Source organism: Crocuta crocuta, unplaced genomic scaffold (genome assembly GCF_008692635.1).
Source record: "Crocuta crocuta isolate KB4526 unplaced genomic scaffold, BGI_CrCroc_1.0 scaffold431, whole genome shotgun sequence".
Classification (NCBI taxonomy): Eukaryota; Metazoa; Chordata; class Mammalia; order Carnivora; family Hyaenidae; genus Crocuta; species Crocuta crocuta.
In genome coordinates, this window is record NW_027528859.1 from 2838884 (window position 1) to 2859127 (window position 20244).

General features: G+C 45.9%; 1 protein-coding gene across 1 annotated transcript in view; it reads right to left on the minus strand.

The window, feature by feature from the left end:
* Window positions 1-2129: 2129 nt before the first annotated feature.
* LOC144224986 (stimulated by retinoic acid gene 6 protein-like) overlaps window positions 2130-20244 on the minus strand; it is a 38747-nt gene continuing 20632 nt past the window's right edge. The window contains exons 9-17 of the mRNA XM_077756069.1: window positions 19038-19191; window positions 12610-12685; window positions 9103-9184; window positions 8739-8787; window positions 8192-8309; window positions 7086-7205; window positions 5697-5860; window positions 4362-4508; window positions 2130-3646 (exon numbers count right to left, since the gene is read on the minus strand). Of these exons, the coding sequence (XP_077612195.1) occupies window positions 3552-3646; window positions 4362-4508; window positions 5697-5860; window positions 7086-7205; window positions 8192-8309; window positions 8739-8787; window positions 9103-9184; window positions 12610-12685; window positions 19038-19191 (1005 nt within the window). The 3' untranslated portion in view covers window positions 2130-3551. The remainder of the gene's footprint in view (window positions 3647-4361; window positions 4509-5696; window positions 5861-7085; window positions 7206-8191; window positions 8310-8738; window positions 8788-9102; window positions 9185-12609; window positions 12686-19037; window positions 19192-20244) is intronic.

Consider the following 20244-nt stretch of genomic DNA (forward strand, 5'->3'; position numbering starts at 1 on the left):
AGGCTCACGGGTGCTACTCTGTCCTGTAGCTACAACTTGTCCTACGGGGTGGGGGGGAGGGGACGGGAAGCTCCTGTCCTATTTGGCAGGCAGAACATTCTAGGCCAAATAGGCCAAAAAGAACCGGCCATCAATAAGCTCAGGGATGGGTGAGCATCCAGGCTGGGCAGTAGCTGAATCCTGGGGGCTTAAGGTAAAACTTCAGACTAAGTGTGGTCTTGGGGAGTGAAATTCCAGCTCCACCACTGACCAGACCTGCGCCTGGGACAATTCACCTTTGGTTTCTGAGACTTAGTTTTCTCATCTATGAAATAAATGGGTGATGTGGATTGATCACTCACATGGCAGGGACAAATGGGGTACTGTTGGCTGCCTAAGCAGGCAGCACACTGCGTAGAGCACAGTGCAATGAGGGCAGGGTGGGGAGGGTGGGCCGTGACCCTGGGGGGGCATCCCCCAAGGTGGTTCCTCTCTTCCAGCCAGCCACCAAGCCCCCAACAGAGCCCAGTATGAGCAACAGATCACACCCCAGAGACCAGCTCCAGTGAGACCTCTTCCTCAGCACCTGGGACCATTGGAGTGCACTAGGTCAGCTATCCCATAGGAGGTGAAGAACATTGTGAGCCCTTTCTGGGGCTCCCCTAAGGGCTGCTTCATCTCCCTCTTTGATCTTCTCCAAGACCTATCTACCTGTTATGGAAGGGTGTATCTATTTGTAGCAAATGCTGGGTTTGAATATTATTATCTTAAAATCCTTTTTTTTTGTTTTTGTTTTTTTTCTTTTTATTTTACAGCCTGAGAGTTAAGGTTTGGGTCTTTCACTTCCCATGCCAATTTAAATGAGATACTGACTTTGACATTCCTCCACGAACTAAGAAATCCTGGGGGGTCACCAGCTTATTGTGTGCGGAAGAAGGGAGATGGGCCGGGCCCCTTCCCTCACTACTGAAGAAGGCCCCCAAGTCCCCCTTCCGCAGAGGACATGTCATTTTAGTATCACTAACCTGGGCCAGGAGCAGAAACAGCCCCTCAGAACTCCTGGGGTCCAGTGGTTGAAGGTACTTCTGTAGGCATAGCAACACCCACGCAAGTTTTGGTGTCTAGAAATAATACTTGCCAGGCCCCTTGCTGCCCCAGGACAGTGGCTGCCTTTCTACAGCTTCGAAGGAAGAGGAAATATTCTCTGCTTCTCTTGTTGATGTTTCTTTTGGCCACAGATTAGGAACTCATAGATTTCTAGTTCCATCTCTCGAATTATATCAGCACCAAGTAGAGGAATAACGTAAGGAAACCAAACATTGCGTGTGGGAAGGACAACACTGGAGAAAGAGAATTTGCCAATGGACGAAGAAGTCCCAGGACTTTCCATCCTCAGTCCCTCTCTAGGGGCTCCGTGTTTCCTCTCTAACTACATTAGCATACTTCCTGGGATCCTTGTGCATGACCTCCACACTCTTCCTGCTTGCTTCATGTCCAGGGGCAAGATTTGTGAGGCACCTTTCAAGGCTACAGCTGGGTCTCATTCCATCAACACTTATGCTACCTATAAAGTAGGATTTCCAGCATTCCCTCACCTCTTTATACAATTCTTTTAAAGACAGACATTCCCTAGAGGCTCCAGCCTGTCAGGTACATCGTGGCCACTCCTCCCTGGTAGGGACCTGATGGATCACAGATGACTTCCGACTTTCCAGGCTTAGGGTCCATATACTTGGCCATGAGAAGATCCCCACACTCTCCCTTGCTGGCCAAGATGCCTTCTGAGGTCAAGTCTACTAGTAGGTCTAGAAGCAAATAGAGCTGGTGAGTGTAGATCCTGGGGAAAATCAGCAGTAATTTGCAAGGCAACCCCTCAGGGAGACCATCACAAGCTCCTTTCTTCATGTAGCTGAGAGCATAGTGAGGTGAACAGAAATTAATCACATCATCACAAAGTGAAACACTGAAAATAACAGTAACTGATATTTATTCAGTTTAGGATGTATCAGGCACTAATTTAGGAGTGTTTGTATGTATTAACTCATTTTATCCTCAAAATAATTTTGGGTATTCCAGGTATTGGCTTTTTTTTTTTTTTTTTTTTTTGGGGGGGGGGGGGGGGGGAGGGAAAGGGGAAAGGGGNAGAGAGAGAGAGAGAACAAGCAAGCAGGGGAGAGGGACAAAGGGAGAGGGAGACAGAATCCCAAGCAGGCTGCATGCGCAGTGCAGAGCCTGATGCAGGGCTCCATCCCACGATTCTGGGACCATGACCTGAGCTGAAATCAGGTTGGATGCTCAACGGACCCAGGTGCCCAGGTATTGACCTTTTTATTCAGAAGGAAAAAGCAGCACAGAAAGACAAAGGAGTTTAGCCGGTGTCACACAGCTAGAAGTGGTCGTGTGGGGATCCCAATATGCTAGTCACAGGTTTCTCAGTTTCTGAAAGCAGAGTGACAAAGTCGAGTTGCAAAGGTTAAATTAAAAGAGATGAGTCCGGCAGACATGTCTAGCAACAGGACTGGCTTTACAGTAGATGCTTAATGTGATTACTGAACTTCAATGGCTCTGGAATTCATGAGGTGGATGGTGACTTCCCTCACCCTGTCGGTAGGTCCTCCTGGCACTTGCACAAGCTTCATGACTTTGGCCACTCTGTACAAGTCCTGAGCCATCAGAGACCTTACACGTGGGTATGAAGACTTGGGGTCAGGACTGGGCCCTCTGGACACAGTGAAATGTTCAGGCCTCCCAGTCTGGCATCCGAGCCTCCCTGGGTGGTCTAACCGGCCCCCGATGCCCTGCACTGCAAACACCAGAGGCCTCCCCTCCTCCAACATGCCTGGGCTTTCCTGCTCCCACACCTCTGTTGTCTTCTGACTAGAATGCCTGCATACTCCCATCTCTGCCTCCGCAGATAGGCAGCTGTCCCCTCCTCGTCACATCTGTATGTCTTCTGTGTGCCCAAGGCCCAGGTCACTTCCGATCTGTTCCTCATCCCAGTGGCCATGGCAGGGAGAGCCCAATGCGTGCCTGCTCACACTAGCAGATTAGAGGCTGGGGCCTCTCCCACCACCAGGAGGCCTGGAAAGGGGGGAAGCAATGAGGATCCTGTTGGATTAAGGTCATATTTTCTTCCAGAGGAAAACTGTGTCCAATAGTTAAACTCTCCTGGTGTAGCCATTTTACCACATTCTTCAGTGACACCAAATTCTGCCCTTGGTGTCAAACTAAGTGTTTGTCCACATGGAGCGCCCCGAGGCTGCCTCCTAACCATGGATAGTGAAATCATTATTGTGAAAAGATTGTCCAACAGAAATTCTCTTTAGTTCTTGATCTTTTTACCAGGGGGGTGAATTATTAGGCCTGAGATGTCATGGGTCAGCCCAGGCGCCGCCCATGAGTGTCCAGTGCTGTATGCAGTGGACAGTGACTGTGCAGGGGACAGCTGCTGGGTAGCCTGGACCTTCTCTCTGGGAAGTCATTCTGGAATGGCCTTGTAGCAAGACTGGAGGTCACTGTCAGCTCTCTGAGCCCATCAACAGAATCTGAGTAAACTCCCGGGAGCCATGACCTCATCTTGATTTTCTCAGCATGGCTAGTTGGGGGTTGTTGACCAGGGTTTGCAGCAGAAGCCACCGTGTCCTGGACCTGCCTGAGACTCGGGGACCTAGGAGAGAATCAGAGCAGACAGACTTGGGGGATGGGGCAGCTTGTCTCTGTCCTTCTCAGAAGCTATAGGAGAAGCTGACTGGTATGTGGGAGGCGTGGTAGAAGGTGCTGGACCAGGTCCCCTCGGGACGTGAGGGCGGCTGGAGGGACTTGAGTTTGTCCCAGAGCCAGTTATCTGTTGGATATAGCCAGATATAGTTGGGAACAGTGATGAACTTAGTCCAGACTGGTGTCCACAAGACATGACTAATGGACAGGCTTCCCAGCAGAAGGCAGAGCAGAGTAATAGGGGAGGGAGGGGTGGCGCAGACAGCATAGAGCCTCGAGGAGGCAGGCGTCAGGGCCGGAAGTGCTTGTGGTAAGCAAAACTGAGCCTCATCTTGGAGAGTGTCTGGTCTGAAGTCTGGGATATGGGGGCAGGGGTCTCCAACAAATGGAATAGAGGACTCAGACAGCAGCACTAGAGCTCATTTCTGGTAACAACAGAGGAGCCCATTTAGAAGGGCAAGGACACCAGACCTCAGGGGTCCCATGGCCAGGCTGGCAGGGGCTAAGCCTCCTGCTCTCCTAGGTCAAAGGTTCCCCTGGGCAGGGAGAATGGAAGAAGGGGGGCAGGGAAGGGGGAAGCTGGGACATCTCAGGGATCCCAGAGAAGCCTTAGGGTACTTGTTTCCTATTGTCCAACCCCAGCACGGGTTCCGACAGAGCCTTACCTGCTGACTGATTTAGGCACCAGTATTTGATAGCCTGCTGTAGCCTCCGCTCCCTGTGCCCTGTGATCAGGATGTTACAGAAGCTGACGAGCACAGGGTTGGTATGATAATGATCCACATAGAGCATGCCAATCCAGGCGCTGAACCCTGAAACGCAGAAGCCAGGTCGGGCCATGCAGTGTGCCCTGTGTCCCAGGATGCTCGAGCCTGTGCTCTTAAGGATGTAGCTGCAGTGACACTTTGTTCCTAAATGGTGCCCTCATTTTCACTGAGAATCTAGAAAATTCGGTATAAAGAGCAGGAAGGGTTCTTAAGATAGGACTCTAATCCATCCGAAGCTTGAAGACAGTGAAGCTTGAAGCAGGAGGAGAGCTGTGGCTGATAGGGAAAGGCTCAGTCCTACCGTGAATGGATGAGTGAATGAATGGACACAGGTCAGAAATAAAACAAAAGCTACTTTTGCTCTACAGAAATGGCTTGATTTTGGAGTATTTCAACTGAATAGACTATTTTCTTAACTAAGAAAATGACACACCAGGCATTCCGAGATGTGTTTTTTCTCAAAATTTTCAGAGCTGTGCATTCATAAATTACCTTTTAACTGTTCAGATAGAATTTCCAGTACTTCTTATGCCTCTCCATGATACCTTGAAGGTCTGTCAAATATGCAGTAACTTACTCACCTGAATTGTCTTCTGACTATTAGGCTGAATGTGGTTTTCTTTTCCTTATTTATTTATTTATTTTACATTTATTTATTTTTGAGAGACAGAAGGAGACAGAGCACAAGTGGGGGAGGGGCAGAGAGAGAAGGAGACACAGAATCTGAAGCAGGCCCCAGGCTCCAAGCTGTCAGCACAGAGCCCGATGTGGGGCTCAAACTCACATACTGCGAGATCATGACCAGAGTCAAAGTCGGATACTTACCTGACTGAGCCACCCAGGCGCCCCTCTTTTTTATTTTTTTAAGTTTACTTTATTTATTTATTTTGAGAGACAGAGAGAGAGAGAACAAGCTGGGGAGGGGGGCAGAGAGAGAAGTCCAAGCAGGCCCTGCGCTGTCGGCACGAAGCCTGATACAGGGCTCGATCTTAAGAACCGTGAAATCATGACTTGAACCGAAATCAGGAGTCAGACGCTTAACTTACTGAGCCATCCAGGAGCCCCCTGAATGTTTTTTCTACTCAGCTTTATAGCCTCCATGAGAAGCCGAGTTCTGAGGCGAAGAGCATGCAGTCCAGGCCTCTGGTATCCGGCCTGCAGGCACCACAAAGGTACAAGACCAGCACCCCCACCCCCCACCCAATGTATGGCATCTAGGGATTGGCCACTTACCCATGTCTGCCCCCTCATAGCCGTTCTGCATGATGGTCCTGTCGATGCGGGCAATCAGCCACGTGCCCAGGATGCAGCTGATGAGCAGCCTGGAGAGGCAGGCGCCCAGGCCCAGCAGCACATTGTAGAAGAACAGAAAGTAGTTGAAGTTGTGGAAAGCTTTCCTGCAAACAGAAGGAGGTAGACAGGCAGCACCCTTTCAGTATGAGGAGGCGGCTAGGCAGGCTGGCTCAGGGCCCCACACCTGAGGTCAAGTCCTGCTTCTCCCACCTCCCAGCCCTGTGACCTTGTGCTATAAGCGGGAGCTGACTGTCCCCACCACACAGCACTGGTTTGGGGACTGGCTCAGATACAGCATAGAAGGCGCTGAGCCTGGGGCAGGACAAATGTCAGTGGAGACTGTGATGTTTCATGGGATCCTTGGGTTTTGAGGTTTCCTGTACAACAAGAAATCTCATGTGGCTACAGCTGGCTTTGTGGTTACAGAGGCTGTGGCTCTCCCACTGTCTGTTGTAACAGTGACCTGCCCCCAGCTGGAACTGCTCCAACTCCTCCAAGGGAAACTTGATTGTGTAGTTCCCTGTTGCCTATGGGATAAAGCCCAAACTCTGCATGCTGGATTTCTGGGCCATCTCTGAGAGGGCCCTTTCTGGGGTCATCATTTTGTGCCCCCTCTCTGTCCGTCACCATCTAAGGCCACCATATTGGATTCTCACGGTTCTCTCAATATGTCTTGCCCTTTCATGGCTTCCTGCCTTCATCTGAGCAATGAGGGCTGCTGGCCACACCCTCTCCTCAGCTCTCCCCATAGGAATCCCACCACCCTACCGACCTCAGCTCAAATGCCCCACCTGCAGCTAAATGAACCACCCCTGCCTCTCTCCATTACCCATGCTGCTCTTATGAGCCTTTCACACTGTCTGGAGCCTACTGTGGCCACGTGTCTGTGTCCGTGACGTTCTCCAGGCAGGTCACATAGCAATATCTCCTTATCTCCCATGCCCCTGTTGTTTTCTCCCTGAGTGAACGGCTTTGAATGAGTGAAAGGAGCACCATGGGCCAGACACTGTCATTCTGACTTTGTATCTTAACACATCTCATTCTCAGAAAACCTCTGTGAAGTGTGTGCAATAATTTGTAAAATGAGAAAACTGAGGTTCATAGGTGTCTAGTAAGGTCACGTAAGGTCACATAAGGTCACACAGCTCATAAGGAGTGGTGCCAGGATTTGGACCCAGGCAGTTTGGTTCCAGAGCCCACTCCTGAGCCCTTGCCCCTCACACTCAGAGAGGGCACTGTCTGCCCAGGAACCTGCCTAGGGTGAAGAGGAAGGAAGGAGAGACTGCTAAGGCCAAAGCCTCCAAGCCCCATTCTCTTCTTTGCCCTCACCTGTTGTTGAGAGCCAAGGGCTTCTGCTTGTCAGCCACGCTCATCTTTGGCTGCAGGAAGCAGCCAGTGGCGATCCATACCTGCAGAATCATGAGGCCCAGGACGATGGATATGGTGAGGCTGAAACACAGGGCGAGACTAGTGTGGCACATGCTCTGTGCTTTGTGTACACCCACTGTCCGATGAGAAAACTGAGGCTCACAAAGGGGAGGTGACTTTCTCAAAGTCACATAGTCAGGTCTTTTGGCTCCATGCTAGAACTCCAGGATTTAATGATGTCCCTTTGTCCATGACTGGCAACGGGGGTGCATGTTTAACAGCATGGGAAGCAAAAACAAGCATTCAGGTTTTAAGGAGCTCATGAAGGTCCTGAGAGTGGACGGGCAGGCTCTGCCCAGGCTCCTGCAGGGCTCTGGGGGAATATGGAACCGAGGAGGTCAGAGCAGGGACGTTCCCAGACAGCGCCACACCCTGTGTTTGCAACCCCTGAGCAGCAGTGTGGGTAGCAGTTAAATGGGGCCTTGGCTTCAGACTGCTGGCTCCCAACCCTTCCTCTTCCCCTACTTGGACAAAGTGCTTAGCTTTCTGTGCCTCTGTTTCCTTGTCTGAAAGATGAGTGTTAATATGAGACCCAGCCTTTAAAGCCTTCTTAAGAGAAAAGATGCATAGTGAATTCTCATTAACGGCAGCCTTCACTCTTAACTTCTATATGGGGTAAACTGAGGCTCAGAGAAGCAATTTATTCAAGCTCACATAGCTGATCTAAAACCTAAACTCAGACTCCCTCTCTGCTGCCCCTGTACCATCCAGACTCCCTTGTCACCTCCCTGAACTGTAACCTTCCCCTCTATAAAATGGATATATGTGTGTCCCCTACAGGCACAATTGTGAGCACCCCACTGAACAATGAGAATGGAAGCATCTTATGAACTATAAGGTTCCCATTGAGATGAGTTGCCATTTTGGCTCATCCTTCGGGCAGAGCTGAGAGTGTGGGTCCAGGAACTGGTGAGAGCCCAACAGGGAAGGGGTACTTTGAATAGCAGCTTGAGGGTCCAGCAGTGTGTAGGCCCAGAGCGATGACAGCGAGCCCACCCCGCACTCACGTCCCGATGCCCAGTCCTTGGAGCATCTCCAGGCCCTGGTTGTGGACGACAGGCAACACCAGGCTGTACATGATCATCAGGCCACACAGGCTCTGTACCACGTGGATGATGAGGTAGCCTGTGGGCCAAGAGAACCTACGGTCACTCAAGGCCCTTCACGACCTGGTCATATATGTCCCTCCGTGAAGACCCCCCTCTATCTTCCTCCCACCAAAGGCCCTGGCATTTTTGCTTATGCTGTTTCTTCTGCCTGGCATGACCTCCCTTTTCCTCCCGCGGACCTGCGGCTTGGCCTGCAGTTCAAATGTCAACCCTGCTAGAAAGCATTTGTGTCCTGCCCTGGGTGTGGAGAGTCACTTCCTCCTCTAAGTCACCACCACATTTAGCATTTCTGCCTCATGGGCTTTGGGCAGGTAGTAAGGACAGCTTTGTGAGTGTGCGATTCTCCCTTCACCCACCCCCACCCCCTTCTGCCTCACCTCTCTTCTCTCTCTCACAGCCAGGACCCCACCGGTGCCCAGGGAATGGGTCACATGATAACACTTACCCCACAGAATATAGGCTATTTGCCAGCCAGAGTACCTTGCAATGGCCACCTGAGATTTAAAAAGGAAATGGAGAGGGGAGAAAACACTGATTACCTCTAATACATGGGTCCAGCATCCCTGCCTCATTTGAGGTTCACCCACCAACACACCAGGACAGGTGCCGTGACTGTCATCATTTTACAGATGAGGAAACCAAGGGCCAGACGGGGATAGTGACTATCCTGGGTCACCCAGCAGCTGAGTGTACTAGAATTGAGGACTCTGGACGCCCAGTGCAGGGCTGTTCCTCCCCCCAGGATGTCAAAGGGGCAGGAGAGCAGGACTTGGCCACTTGGTCTCATAGACAGGCCTCTGTAGACTCACCACACTCTCCGACGAGGAAGGATGATGGAACTTCAAAGGGAGAAAGTGCTTATTTCCTGCCCACAGCCTCTTCATGTGCTTTCTAGAGAAACAGTGAGGACTCAGTAATGCTCATAACCACAGTGCCTTATGTACTCAGAGCTCAGGCGATGCAAACAGAAGAGCCTGAGGAGGGACATGGAAGCCAGGTCAGCTTCCCTTACTGACCATGGCTCATGGGACAGTTCTCATTAGCCTTAAAAATATTTTTCAAATCTGTTTTAGGCACCTGGGTGGCTCAGTTCATTGAGCATCTGACTCTTGATTTTGGCTCAGGTCATGATCTCATGGTTCTGGGATCAAGCCCTATGTCAGGCTCTGCGCTGAGCATGGAGCCTGTTCAAGATTCTTTCCCTCCCTCTGCTCCTTCCCAGCTTGTGCGCATATGTGCTCTCTCTCTCCTAAATTATGTTAAAATAAAATACATTTTAAACTGTGATATAATTGACATATAACACTCCATTAGTTTCAAGTGTACAACGTAATGATCCCATATTTGTGCATGTTGAAAAATGGTCACCAGAGGAGACTAGTTAACATCCATCACCTTACATAGTTCCAAGTTTTTTCCCTTGTGATTAAAAGTTTTAAGATCTACGCCTACTGACTTTCAAATATGCAACACAGTGCTGTTAACTACAGTCATCATGCTGCATGGTAACTCCCCATGACATTTATTTTATAACTAGAAGCTTGTACCTTTTGACTCTCTTCACCCACCCCCACCCCCTACCATTGCCTCTGACAACCTTAAATCTCTTCTTTGTATCTGTGAGCTTGGGTTTTTGTTTTGTTTTGTTTCAGATTCCACATATAAGTGAGATCATATGGTATTTGTCTTTCTCTGTCTGACTTCACTAAACATAATACCTTCAAGTTCCAACTGTGTTGCTGGAAATGGCAAGATTTCATTCTTTTTTGTGGCTGAGTAGTATTTCAGTGTGTGTGTGTGTGTGTGTGTGTGTGTGTGTGTGAGAGAGAGAGAGAGAGAGAGAGAGAGAGACGTCTTCTTTGTCCATTCATCCATCAATGGACACTAAGGTTGTTTCCATATCTTGAATATTGAAAATAATGTTGCAATAAACACTGGGTGCAAATATCTTTTTGAAACAGTGTTTTTGTTTTTGTTCTTGTTTTTTTCAGATAAATACCCAGAAATGAAATTGCTGGATCATATGTAGTTCTATTTTTACTTTTTTGAGGAACCTCCATACTGTTTTCCACAGTGGCTGCACTAACTTCCATTCCTGCTAACAGCGCATGAGGGTTCCTTTTTTTCCATGTCCTCACCAATACTTATCATTTCTTGTCTTTGGGTACCTACCATGCTGTGGTCTTGACATGTATTTCCCTGATGATTTAAAAATCTTAACATATTATGCAAAAATATTATGTAGTTCCCCAGTCTTAATGGTGACTGAATGTGATAGTTGAGACTGTATGTGTGGCTTTTATTTTCTTCACTTTGCTCTATTACTTTTTCTGTGATGCATATGTATTACTCATGTAATAATATTTCAAAATAGGTAAAAATGGAAAACTGTTTTTAATGATAGATGCACCTGGTAGGAACCGCAGCCCTTCATAAGCCCAGCCCCCCAGCAATCCTCTGCCTCCTTTCCCTATGTGCTGGCCTCAGCCTGGTCCTTGGCACAAAGATTAGGTTGGTTATGTTCACAATCCCCATTTACGTCTATGTCCCACTTTCCCCCTAATATTCTATCTCCAGCATTTTCCAGGAGGTTTTGCAACATTATAATCACTAAATTGGAAAGATTTAGTATGAAATAAGGAATGTAAATATCTCATTAATAGTTTGTATATTTACTACATGACAAGATGATGGTTTGGGGCTATGTTGGGTTAAATAAAATATATTATTAAATTATTTTCATCTCCTTTTTTACATTTTACTCGTGTCTGTTAGAAAAGTCAAAATTGCATCTCTGGTTTTTATTATGTTTCAGAGTAGAGTATGCCACCAGGAATATAAACACACAGATATATTTTCATGATGCAGAGGAAATTTCTGGAAGGATGCAGAAAATGAGTAATGTTTAGTTCTAGGGTAACAAACTGTGGAGTCTGAATGGGAGAAAGATTTATACTAAATATTTTTATAACATTTTTAAAAAAGAGGCTGTATATAGGTTGTAATAATTCTAAGAAAAATAAAAATACTGGCACAGTGCCNAAGTCAAAATTGCATCTCTGGTTTTTATTATGTTTCAGAGTAGAGTATGCCACCAGGAATATAAACACACAGATATATTTTCATGATGCAGAGGAAATTTCTGGAAGGATGCAGAAAATGAGTAATGTTTAGTTCTAGGGTAACAAACTGTGGAGTCTGAATGGGAGATGGGCTCCTGTGACTGCATATGAGTTAGAGACTGAGGTGGGGGGAGGAAGGAGCTGACAGAGAGGAGGGAGGGCAGATACTGCTGTCTGCACTGGAGAGCTCACTACATACTGAAGGCCGTCCCCTCCTCCTACTCTGCTCTTCTGAGACTGATGCACCTGGTGCNTGTCAGTGCAGCCTGCTCTAAAAGGCGGCTGTGACTAGTTGTGGTCTAATGTCTCACTAATCATCTCCTAGGCACCTGCAGGTCAATGAAGGGGGGAGCAGATATAGCCCTGCATCAGGCAGGGTCGGGGAGGGCAGTAGTGTCCAGCTACCCAAGGGGTCTGGAGAGAAGAAAGCGAAAGAGGGAAGAGGCTAGGGCTGTGATGGAGAGCTGGGGCCTCTTCGTGCCAGAATGCGATCTGCCAGGGACCCACCCTTTGTGCAGCCAGATGGGGAGGATGTAAAGGCAGGATGCTTTGGAGGGGTAGGAGCTGGCCCTGGGATCCTGTGACTGCATATGAGTGAGAGACTGAGGTGGGGGGAGGAAGGAGCTGACAGAGAGGAGGGAGGGCAGATACTGCTGTCTGCACTGGAGAGCTCACTACATACTGAAGGCCGTCCCCTCCTCCTACTCTGCTCTTCTGAGACTGATGCACCTGGTGCCCTTGACCCTATCTCCTTTGATGTCCCTTTGAGCTGGATGCACCCTCTGGGAACCCCGTGTGGTCAGTCCTGGAGAGCAGGGCAGGCCTGACACCCAATAGGGATGCCGAGTGTAGCAGAAGCGACAAGGCCCCTCAGGGTAGAGGACACGGCCTACTGCTAATGGCCTGGGTGAGTTATTTTGTGGAGTCTCGGCCTTCTCAGCTGTAAAAACAGAGCTGAAAGTACCTCTCCGGTTGTGGTGAAAATCAAGATTCTAAGCACAACATCAAGCTTATGGTAGAAGCTCAAATGAATAGTTTTTTTCGTTTTGGGGTTTGTTTTACTCCCAATGGATGTGGCTGTCTCTGGGCCACACACACCTCCCTGGTTCCAATATGGGCACTGCTGTCACTGCTTAGGAATTTTTAGAAAGGTTCTGGCTGAAGACACGCAAATGACTCCCAGAGCCCTCTTACCTGTAACACGCCAGTATGTGGAACAGATAGCTCACACACGTGAGGGAGGCGGGCAAGATGGTCACCAGCCAGACTCCTGAAGTAGAAAAAGGGACATGAGAGGTCTGACAAGATGAACCAGAAAGAGTATTTTCAAAATGCAGAAGCTCACACAGAAAGGGCTGTGAGAATAAAGTCTTGCTTATATTTCTGTTTCATTTCAGCCAGACACACCCTTGATATACTTTACTTCCTGCACAAGCCTCTCCTTTGGTATTATTATTTTCCATCTACAGTGAGTAGTGGGAAGGGAAAGTTAGGGAGTATACACATCATAGTTACCTTCCATCCTTGTAAAACCACTAATAGTTTATTTCTATTTACCACCTCCAGTAAAGAGCAACCATGTCCAAGGATCACTGGAATCAAGAGGTCTTGAATATTTTTTCATCTTTCTTTCATCCCATCGATCCTGTGGAGAATCTCCACAGACATTACTCACAGTTTTTAATATATTGTATCTAACATGCTTTCATGTGACCCCGTGTGCTTATGAGAAAGGGATGGAGAAAGAGGGAAGGGAGATGATTTGTAGGTATAAAACCTTCTGGACAAGCTGTTTCTCAGTCAGTCCAATAAAAGCATTAAAAAAAAACAAACAAACCCAACAGCTCTTCAGCATTAAAAATGCTCCATAAAGTCAAAACCAAAGAGAACTTCCTTAACCTGATAAAAAGCATCTGCAAAAAACCCACAGGTAACATCATACTTAACAGTGAAAGACTGACTGCTTTCCCTCTAAGTTCAGGACTAAGAAAATCAACATCTACTTTTGCCAATTCTATCCAACATCATACTAAAGGGTCTAGCCATGGCAATTAGGCAAGAAAATGCAGCCAACTGCAAAGGAATAAATAAAACTATCTCTATTCACCGGTGATTTGTTCTTATACTTAAAAATCCCAAGGAATAAACAAACAACCAAAAATATTCAAACCATTAATAAACGAGTTCAGCAAGTCTGCAGAACACAAGACAAATATATAAAAATCAACTGTATTCTGTACCCTAGCAATGCACAATGTGAAAATTAAGAAAACAACTGCATTTGCACTAGTATCAGAAAGGATAAAAATACTTAAGAATAAATTTAGCAGAAGTATACAACTCATACACTGAAAACTACAAAAGATTGTTGAAAGTAATTACAGAAGACTTAGATTAACAGAAAGACGCGCCGCTTTTGTGTATTGGACATTCTTTGTTAACATGGCAAGGCTCCCTAAATTATCTAAAGATTCAACCCAACCCTGTCAGAATTCCAATGCCATTTTTGCAAAAATTGATAAGCAAATCCTATAATTCATATAAAAATGAAGGGACCCAGAACAGGCAATACAACCTGGAAAGAGAAGAAGGAAATTGCAAGACTCAAACTTCTTGATTTCAAACTTACTACAAAGCTAGTCGTGAAGTGGGGTGCTGCCATACAGATAGACAAACAGATCAATGTAATAAACTGAGAATCTAGAAGTAAACCCTCATGGTCACTGTATTTTCATCAAGGATGAAAAGACAATTCAGTGTGGGGAAAAGAATATGCTTTTCAACAAATGGGACAGGGGCAACTGATATTCACATGCAAAACAAGGAAGTTGGAACATTACCTCACAGCATAGGCAAAAATTAATGCAAAATAGATCACAGGCTTAAACATAAAAGCTAAACTTACAAAAGTCTCAGAAGAAAATATGAGAATAAATATTTGTAGACTTCAAGTTAGGGAATGTTTTCTTAAATACATACAAGTGATAAAAGAAAAATGAATATGTTGGACTCCATCAAAGTTTGAAATATTTGTGTTGCAAAGGACACCAACCAAAAAGTGAAAAAGCAACACGCAGACTAGGAGAAAATATTTTCAAATTGTATCTCTCTATGGGATTATGTGTAATATAAAGAATTCCTACAGCTCAGGAATCAATAAATAATTCAATTTAAAAGTAGGCAACGAGGGCACCTGGGTGGCTCAGTAGGTTAAGTGTCCAACTTTGGCCCAGGTCATGATCTCATGGTTTGTGTGTTCGAGCCCCACATCAGGCTCCCTGTTGAGGGCTCAGATCCTGGAGCCTGCTTCCAATTCTGTGTCTCCTCTCTCTCTGCCTCTGCCATGCTCATGCTCTGTCTCTCTGTCTCTCTCTCAAAAATAAACATTAAAAAAATTAAAAGTAGGCAATGAATCTCCATGGACATTACTCACAGAAGATGTACAAATGGCCAATAAGTACATGTAAAGATTCTCAATATCATTAGCCATCATGGAAATGAAAATCTAAACCACAAAAAGATCTCATTTCACACTTACTAGATGGCTGTAATTAAAAAACATACAGCAGAGCACCTGGGTGGCTCAATTGGTTAAGTGTCCAACTCTTGATTTTGGCTCAGGTCATGATCTCATGGTTTGTGAGATGGAGCCCCACATAGGACTCCATGTGGACAGTGAAGAACCTGCTTGGGATTCTCTCTCTCCCTCTTGCTCTCTGCTCCGCTCCTGCTTGTGCCCCCTCTCTCTCTCCCAAAGTAAATAAACTTAAAAACTATTTTTAAAATCCAGCAATAAAGAATAATGAAATTGGGACCCATGCTATACATAGGTAAACTTTGTAAACATTTGCTATGTGAGAGAAGCCAATGAAGAAAGACCACATTTATGTAAGAAATCCAGAAGAGCCCAATCCACAGAAACAGAAAACAATGGTAATCTAGGGCTGGGAGAGTTGAGGGGAAATGGGGAATGATTGCAAATGGTCATGATTTCTTTTTAGGGTGATGAAAATATTCTAAATTTGATTGTGGGGATGGTTAAGAATATACTAAAACCACTGAATTGTACTTTATTTTCTTTGCTTTTTATTTTTTTAATATTTATTTTACTTTTGAGAGAGAAAGAGAGACAGAGTGTGAGTGGGGGAGGGGTAGAGAGAGAGGAGACACAAAATTGGAAGCAGGCTCCAGGCTCTGAGCTGTCACCACAGAGCCCGATGTGGGGCTGAAACTCACAGACTGCAAGATCATGACCTGAGCTGAAGTTGGATGCTTAACTGACTGGCCACTCAGGTGTCCTTTTTAAAAACATTTTTAACGTTTATTTTATTTTTGAGAGAGAGAGAGAGCATGAGTAGGGAGAGGCAGAGAGAGAGGGAGACACAGAATTCAAAGCAGGCCCCAGGCTCTGGGCTGTCAGCACAGAGCCCAACATGGGGCTCGAATTCATGAACTGTGAGACCATGACCTGAACTGAAGTTGGACGTTTAACCGACTGAGCCACCCAGGCGCCCCTGAATTGTACTTTAAATGGATGATTTGTATGCGTGTGAATTAGATCTTCAAAAAACTCTCTTAAAGAGAAGGAAAAAGAAGCTGATTTTCATTCCTTTCAAGTTTCAAACATGTCTCTGCCCCAGAATCACCAGGATTAGGCAACTGCTATATCCCAAACCTCAACCAACACAAAGGATGTGAGTAAACCACCAAAAGTCTCACCCCTGGGGGTGCAGCAATCCTTGAAGGAAAGGAAAGAATTAGAGGAGTCTGGCCACAAGCAGAGTGAGTGCAGGCTCCCGCCAGCCAGCAGCAAGAACATGACTACACACCTTTATCTTCTCAAACAAAGATGAAGCATGTTCAGTTTAGAAGCCTCTCTTGGCCAGGGGCGCCTGGGTGGCTCAGTCAGTTGAGCATCCGACTTCAGCTCAGGTCATGATCTCACAGTTCATGGGTTTGAGCCCTGCGTCAGGTTCTGTGCTAACAGCTAGCTCAGAGCCTGGAGCCTGCTTCAAATCCTGTGTCTCCCTCTCTCTGACTCTCGCCAGCTCATGCTCTTTCTCTCTCTGTCTCTCAAAAATAAATAAATGTTAAAAATTTTAAAAGAAAAAAGAAGTCTCTCTTGGCCAGAGGGCAGCTGTTTTAAAGCTGGAAAAAATCAAGACAGAGTGATTTTTATATTTTGATTCTCAAAGAACCTAAACACGTGAGGAAATTCATGTAAGATGGAGTAAAACATGAGTGAACAAGATGATATATTTACTACTACAGTTCACCCAGAGCCAAGTAACTCAAGTTGGCATTAGAAACTTGCCCAGGGGTGCCTGCCTGGCTTAGTCAGTGGAGGGTGAAACTCCTCATCTTGGAGTCGTGAGTTCAAGCCCCACCCTGGGCATAGAGATGACTAAAAAATAAAATATTTTAAAAATTAAAAAAAAATAAATAAAACAAAAACTTGCCAAGAAGAGGGGTGGAAATGTAAACTTAAAAAAGTATGACTTAGAACTGGTATTACTGAACTTAAAGATTAGAGTATGCTTGCTGAGTACTGTCCTCAGGGACTCAAAAGGCAGAACATAAATCAACATTAAAGGTGAATACAAATGTTCAAGGGCAACAATAAAGTGTGGTGATAGAGAAGAGGCAGTATCTGCTCCAGTGTTCACATAAAAGGTAACTTTCCATTTACCCTATGACTCAGCAATTATACCAGTAGGTATCCATCCAAAGGATACAAAAATGCTGATTCGAAGGGGCATGTGGACCCCGATGTTTATAGCGGCGCTATCAACAATAGGCAAAGTATGAAAAGAGCCCAAGTGTCCATCAATTGATGCATGGATTAAGAAGATGTGGTATATACATATAATGGATACTACTTGGCAATGAAAAAGAATGAAATCTTGTCATTTGCAATAATGTGGATGGAACTAAAGAGTATTATGCTAAGCAAAAGAAGTCAGTCAGAGAAAAACAGATATCATATGATTTCACTCATGTGTGCTATTTAAGAAACACAACAGATGAACATAGGGGAAGGAAGGAAAAATAAGATAGAAACAGAGAGGAGGGCAAACCATAAGACACTCTTAAATACAGAGAACAAACTGAGAGTTGCTGGAGGGGTGGTAGGTGGGGGGATGGGTTGAATGAGTGATGGGCATTAAGGAGGGCACTTTTTGGGTTGAGTACTGAGTGTCATATGTAAGAGATGAGTCCCCGGGTTCTATCCTGAAGTCAAGACTATGTTAACTAACTATGTTAGTTATGTTAACTAAGTTAGTATGTTAACTAACTTGAATTTAAAAGAAAGGTAACTTCCCATGTCACAAGTACGAAAGAGAATTTTCCTCAAACAATTCACAGTAGATCCATTTCCCCGCTCTGGGAAATACTCTACTAGCTTATGAGTCTTAAGTAAACGTATTGGCAACACCTGTTTCATGGCTTAAGGGTAATTTATGGCCATTAAATAAAGGCTTCTGGAAACCTTAGCTCCTCTATCCGTGCCCCATTTTATTTATTTAAATGTTTTTATTTATTTCTGAGAGAGAGAGAGAGAGGCAGCATGAGCAGGGGAGGGTCAGAGAGAGAGGGAGACACAAAATCTGAAACAGGCTCCAGGCTCTGAGCTAGCTGTCAGCACAGAGCCCGATGCGGGGCTCAAACCCATGAACTGTGAGATCATGACCTGACCCCAAGTCGGAAGCTCAACCGACTGAGCCACCCAGGAGCCCCCGTGCCCCATTTTAAAGATGAGGAAACCAGGGTACAAGAGAGAGGACCTGACTTGTCTGATCACACAGAGTGTACCTGACATCTTATCCAGGCCCTTTCTCTGCAGGAAAGAGAGAAGAACTCTCCTCCCTCTGTAGGCAATGGGCACAGAGTTAGAATGTTTCAAAGAAAGCTGCCTTTTTAAGGGAAAGTGACTGCCACGGGCAGATTCATATGTTGAAGCCCTAACACCCAGTATGATGGTATTTAGAGACATGGCTTTTGGGATTAGTGCCCATATAAGAAAGATGGGAGAGGGCCTGCTTCCTCTCCCTGGTCTCCAGCACTTGAGGATGCATAGAGATGGCCGTCTGGAACTCAGGAAGCAAGCCCTCACGAGACCCCAGATCTGTTGGCACCTTGAACTCACCAGACCCCTGAACTGGGGAACAAGTGTGTGTTGTTTCTACTACCCAGTCTATGGTAATTTGTTATAGCAGCCTGAATTAAGCAGAAATTAAATCTGAACAACATAAATACATTTTCCATATAATCCTAAAGAAAAGCCAAGTCTTGCTGTTTTATTTTTTCCAAAGTGAGAAATGTATGATGATTTTAGTTGTTCCCACTGGCATCAGAACCAAATAGGCTATTTAAAATGAGAAACTTCTCAGGAGTGTGCAGTTCAGCCCCAAATAGTTTTTAACAAAATGGCCTGGATCCTGACCTCACTGGCCTTCTAGTCACCCAGGGAGGCATAGATCCATTGTAACCCACTTTTCTCCAAACGCAGTCACCTTGTGCAGTTAGTAGCAATACTCCAGCAATAATTATTCCAGGCATGCACCCACCACCAGTTATAAGTCTTTCTAATTTTCCCAACAAAGGGAGTGGGATGGTTTTACCTTTGCTGACATTCATCAGCTCTTTCACCTGCAGGATGACTGGGGTCAGGGTCCCCGTCTCGTTCATAGAGGCAATGTAGTTCTCCAGCTCCCCTTCAAACACATCCAGCTCATCTCTCACATACATGAACATGCAGAACTCCATGACAATGAACTGGCGCAAAGAGCAAACATTTCAGTCTTATCCAAGTCCAGCCTAGTAAGTAAACAACATACTGACCTCTCTTTGGTTATGAGGTCAAAACTCTTTGAAGTTCAAAACACACCAAAAATAGATTCTGAACACTGGCGATACCAAGATGGGTGGGATTGTGACTTCTCTGAAAACATCTCTGGAGTCACCCCAAATTCTTTCCTTCACTCTACAGCATACAAGGCTAAGTCCTACAAGGGCTCAAGTCACTCCATAAGCATTAATTACCTCCAAGTGAAATGAATGTCTAACTTTGAATAAGAAGAGACCTTGGGGACAATTCCAGCCATATCTCTCACTGCTTTCTTCTTGCATCTTCGTGGTAACCACATTGGAGAAAGTACTGTTTGCTGTATATGTGCCACACTTCCTCACTCCCATCATCCTGTCATCATGCCTTCATACCGCCTTCCATCATGACAAAGCTTCTGGAGTTCCTACTACCATTTTACTTAATCAGCCAAATACTGTTTGTCTTTGAATGGGCAGTGCAAATGCCACCATCTTCAGGGAGCTTCTCAAACTAGAATAACGCACCAAACTTTCAGAGCACTTTCATCTCTTCTTTGTCTCTCTCTACATGGCACATACTTCATACCACATCATATCCCCTTCTCTTAGACCATGGGTCTCTCCCAGGCCAAGACTCTGCTGAATCAGCTCTCTTCTCTCTTTACCATAGTGCTTGGCATACAGTAGATAACCACTAAAGACTAAACGAACACAATAACTCCAAGTCAGTTATTCACATTGCAGAGAACTCCAGTTGCCAGTTAAAATCCATTCTCCCCCTCTTTGGGCACAAAGCTGGACTACATTTCCCAGCATCCCTGGGGTTAGATATGGCCATGTGACAAGGTTCTTGCCCATGGAAGATGAGTGGAAGGAATGTGTGCTATTCTACAAGGGCACTTTGAAAACCTCCCACATGCATTCCTCCATGCACCTTCCCCTTCTGCTGACTGGATGCAGAGGGTGAAGTTTCTTGGGATAATGAGGCACATGATGGAATAA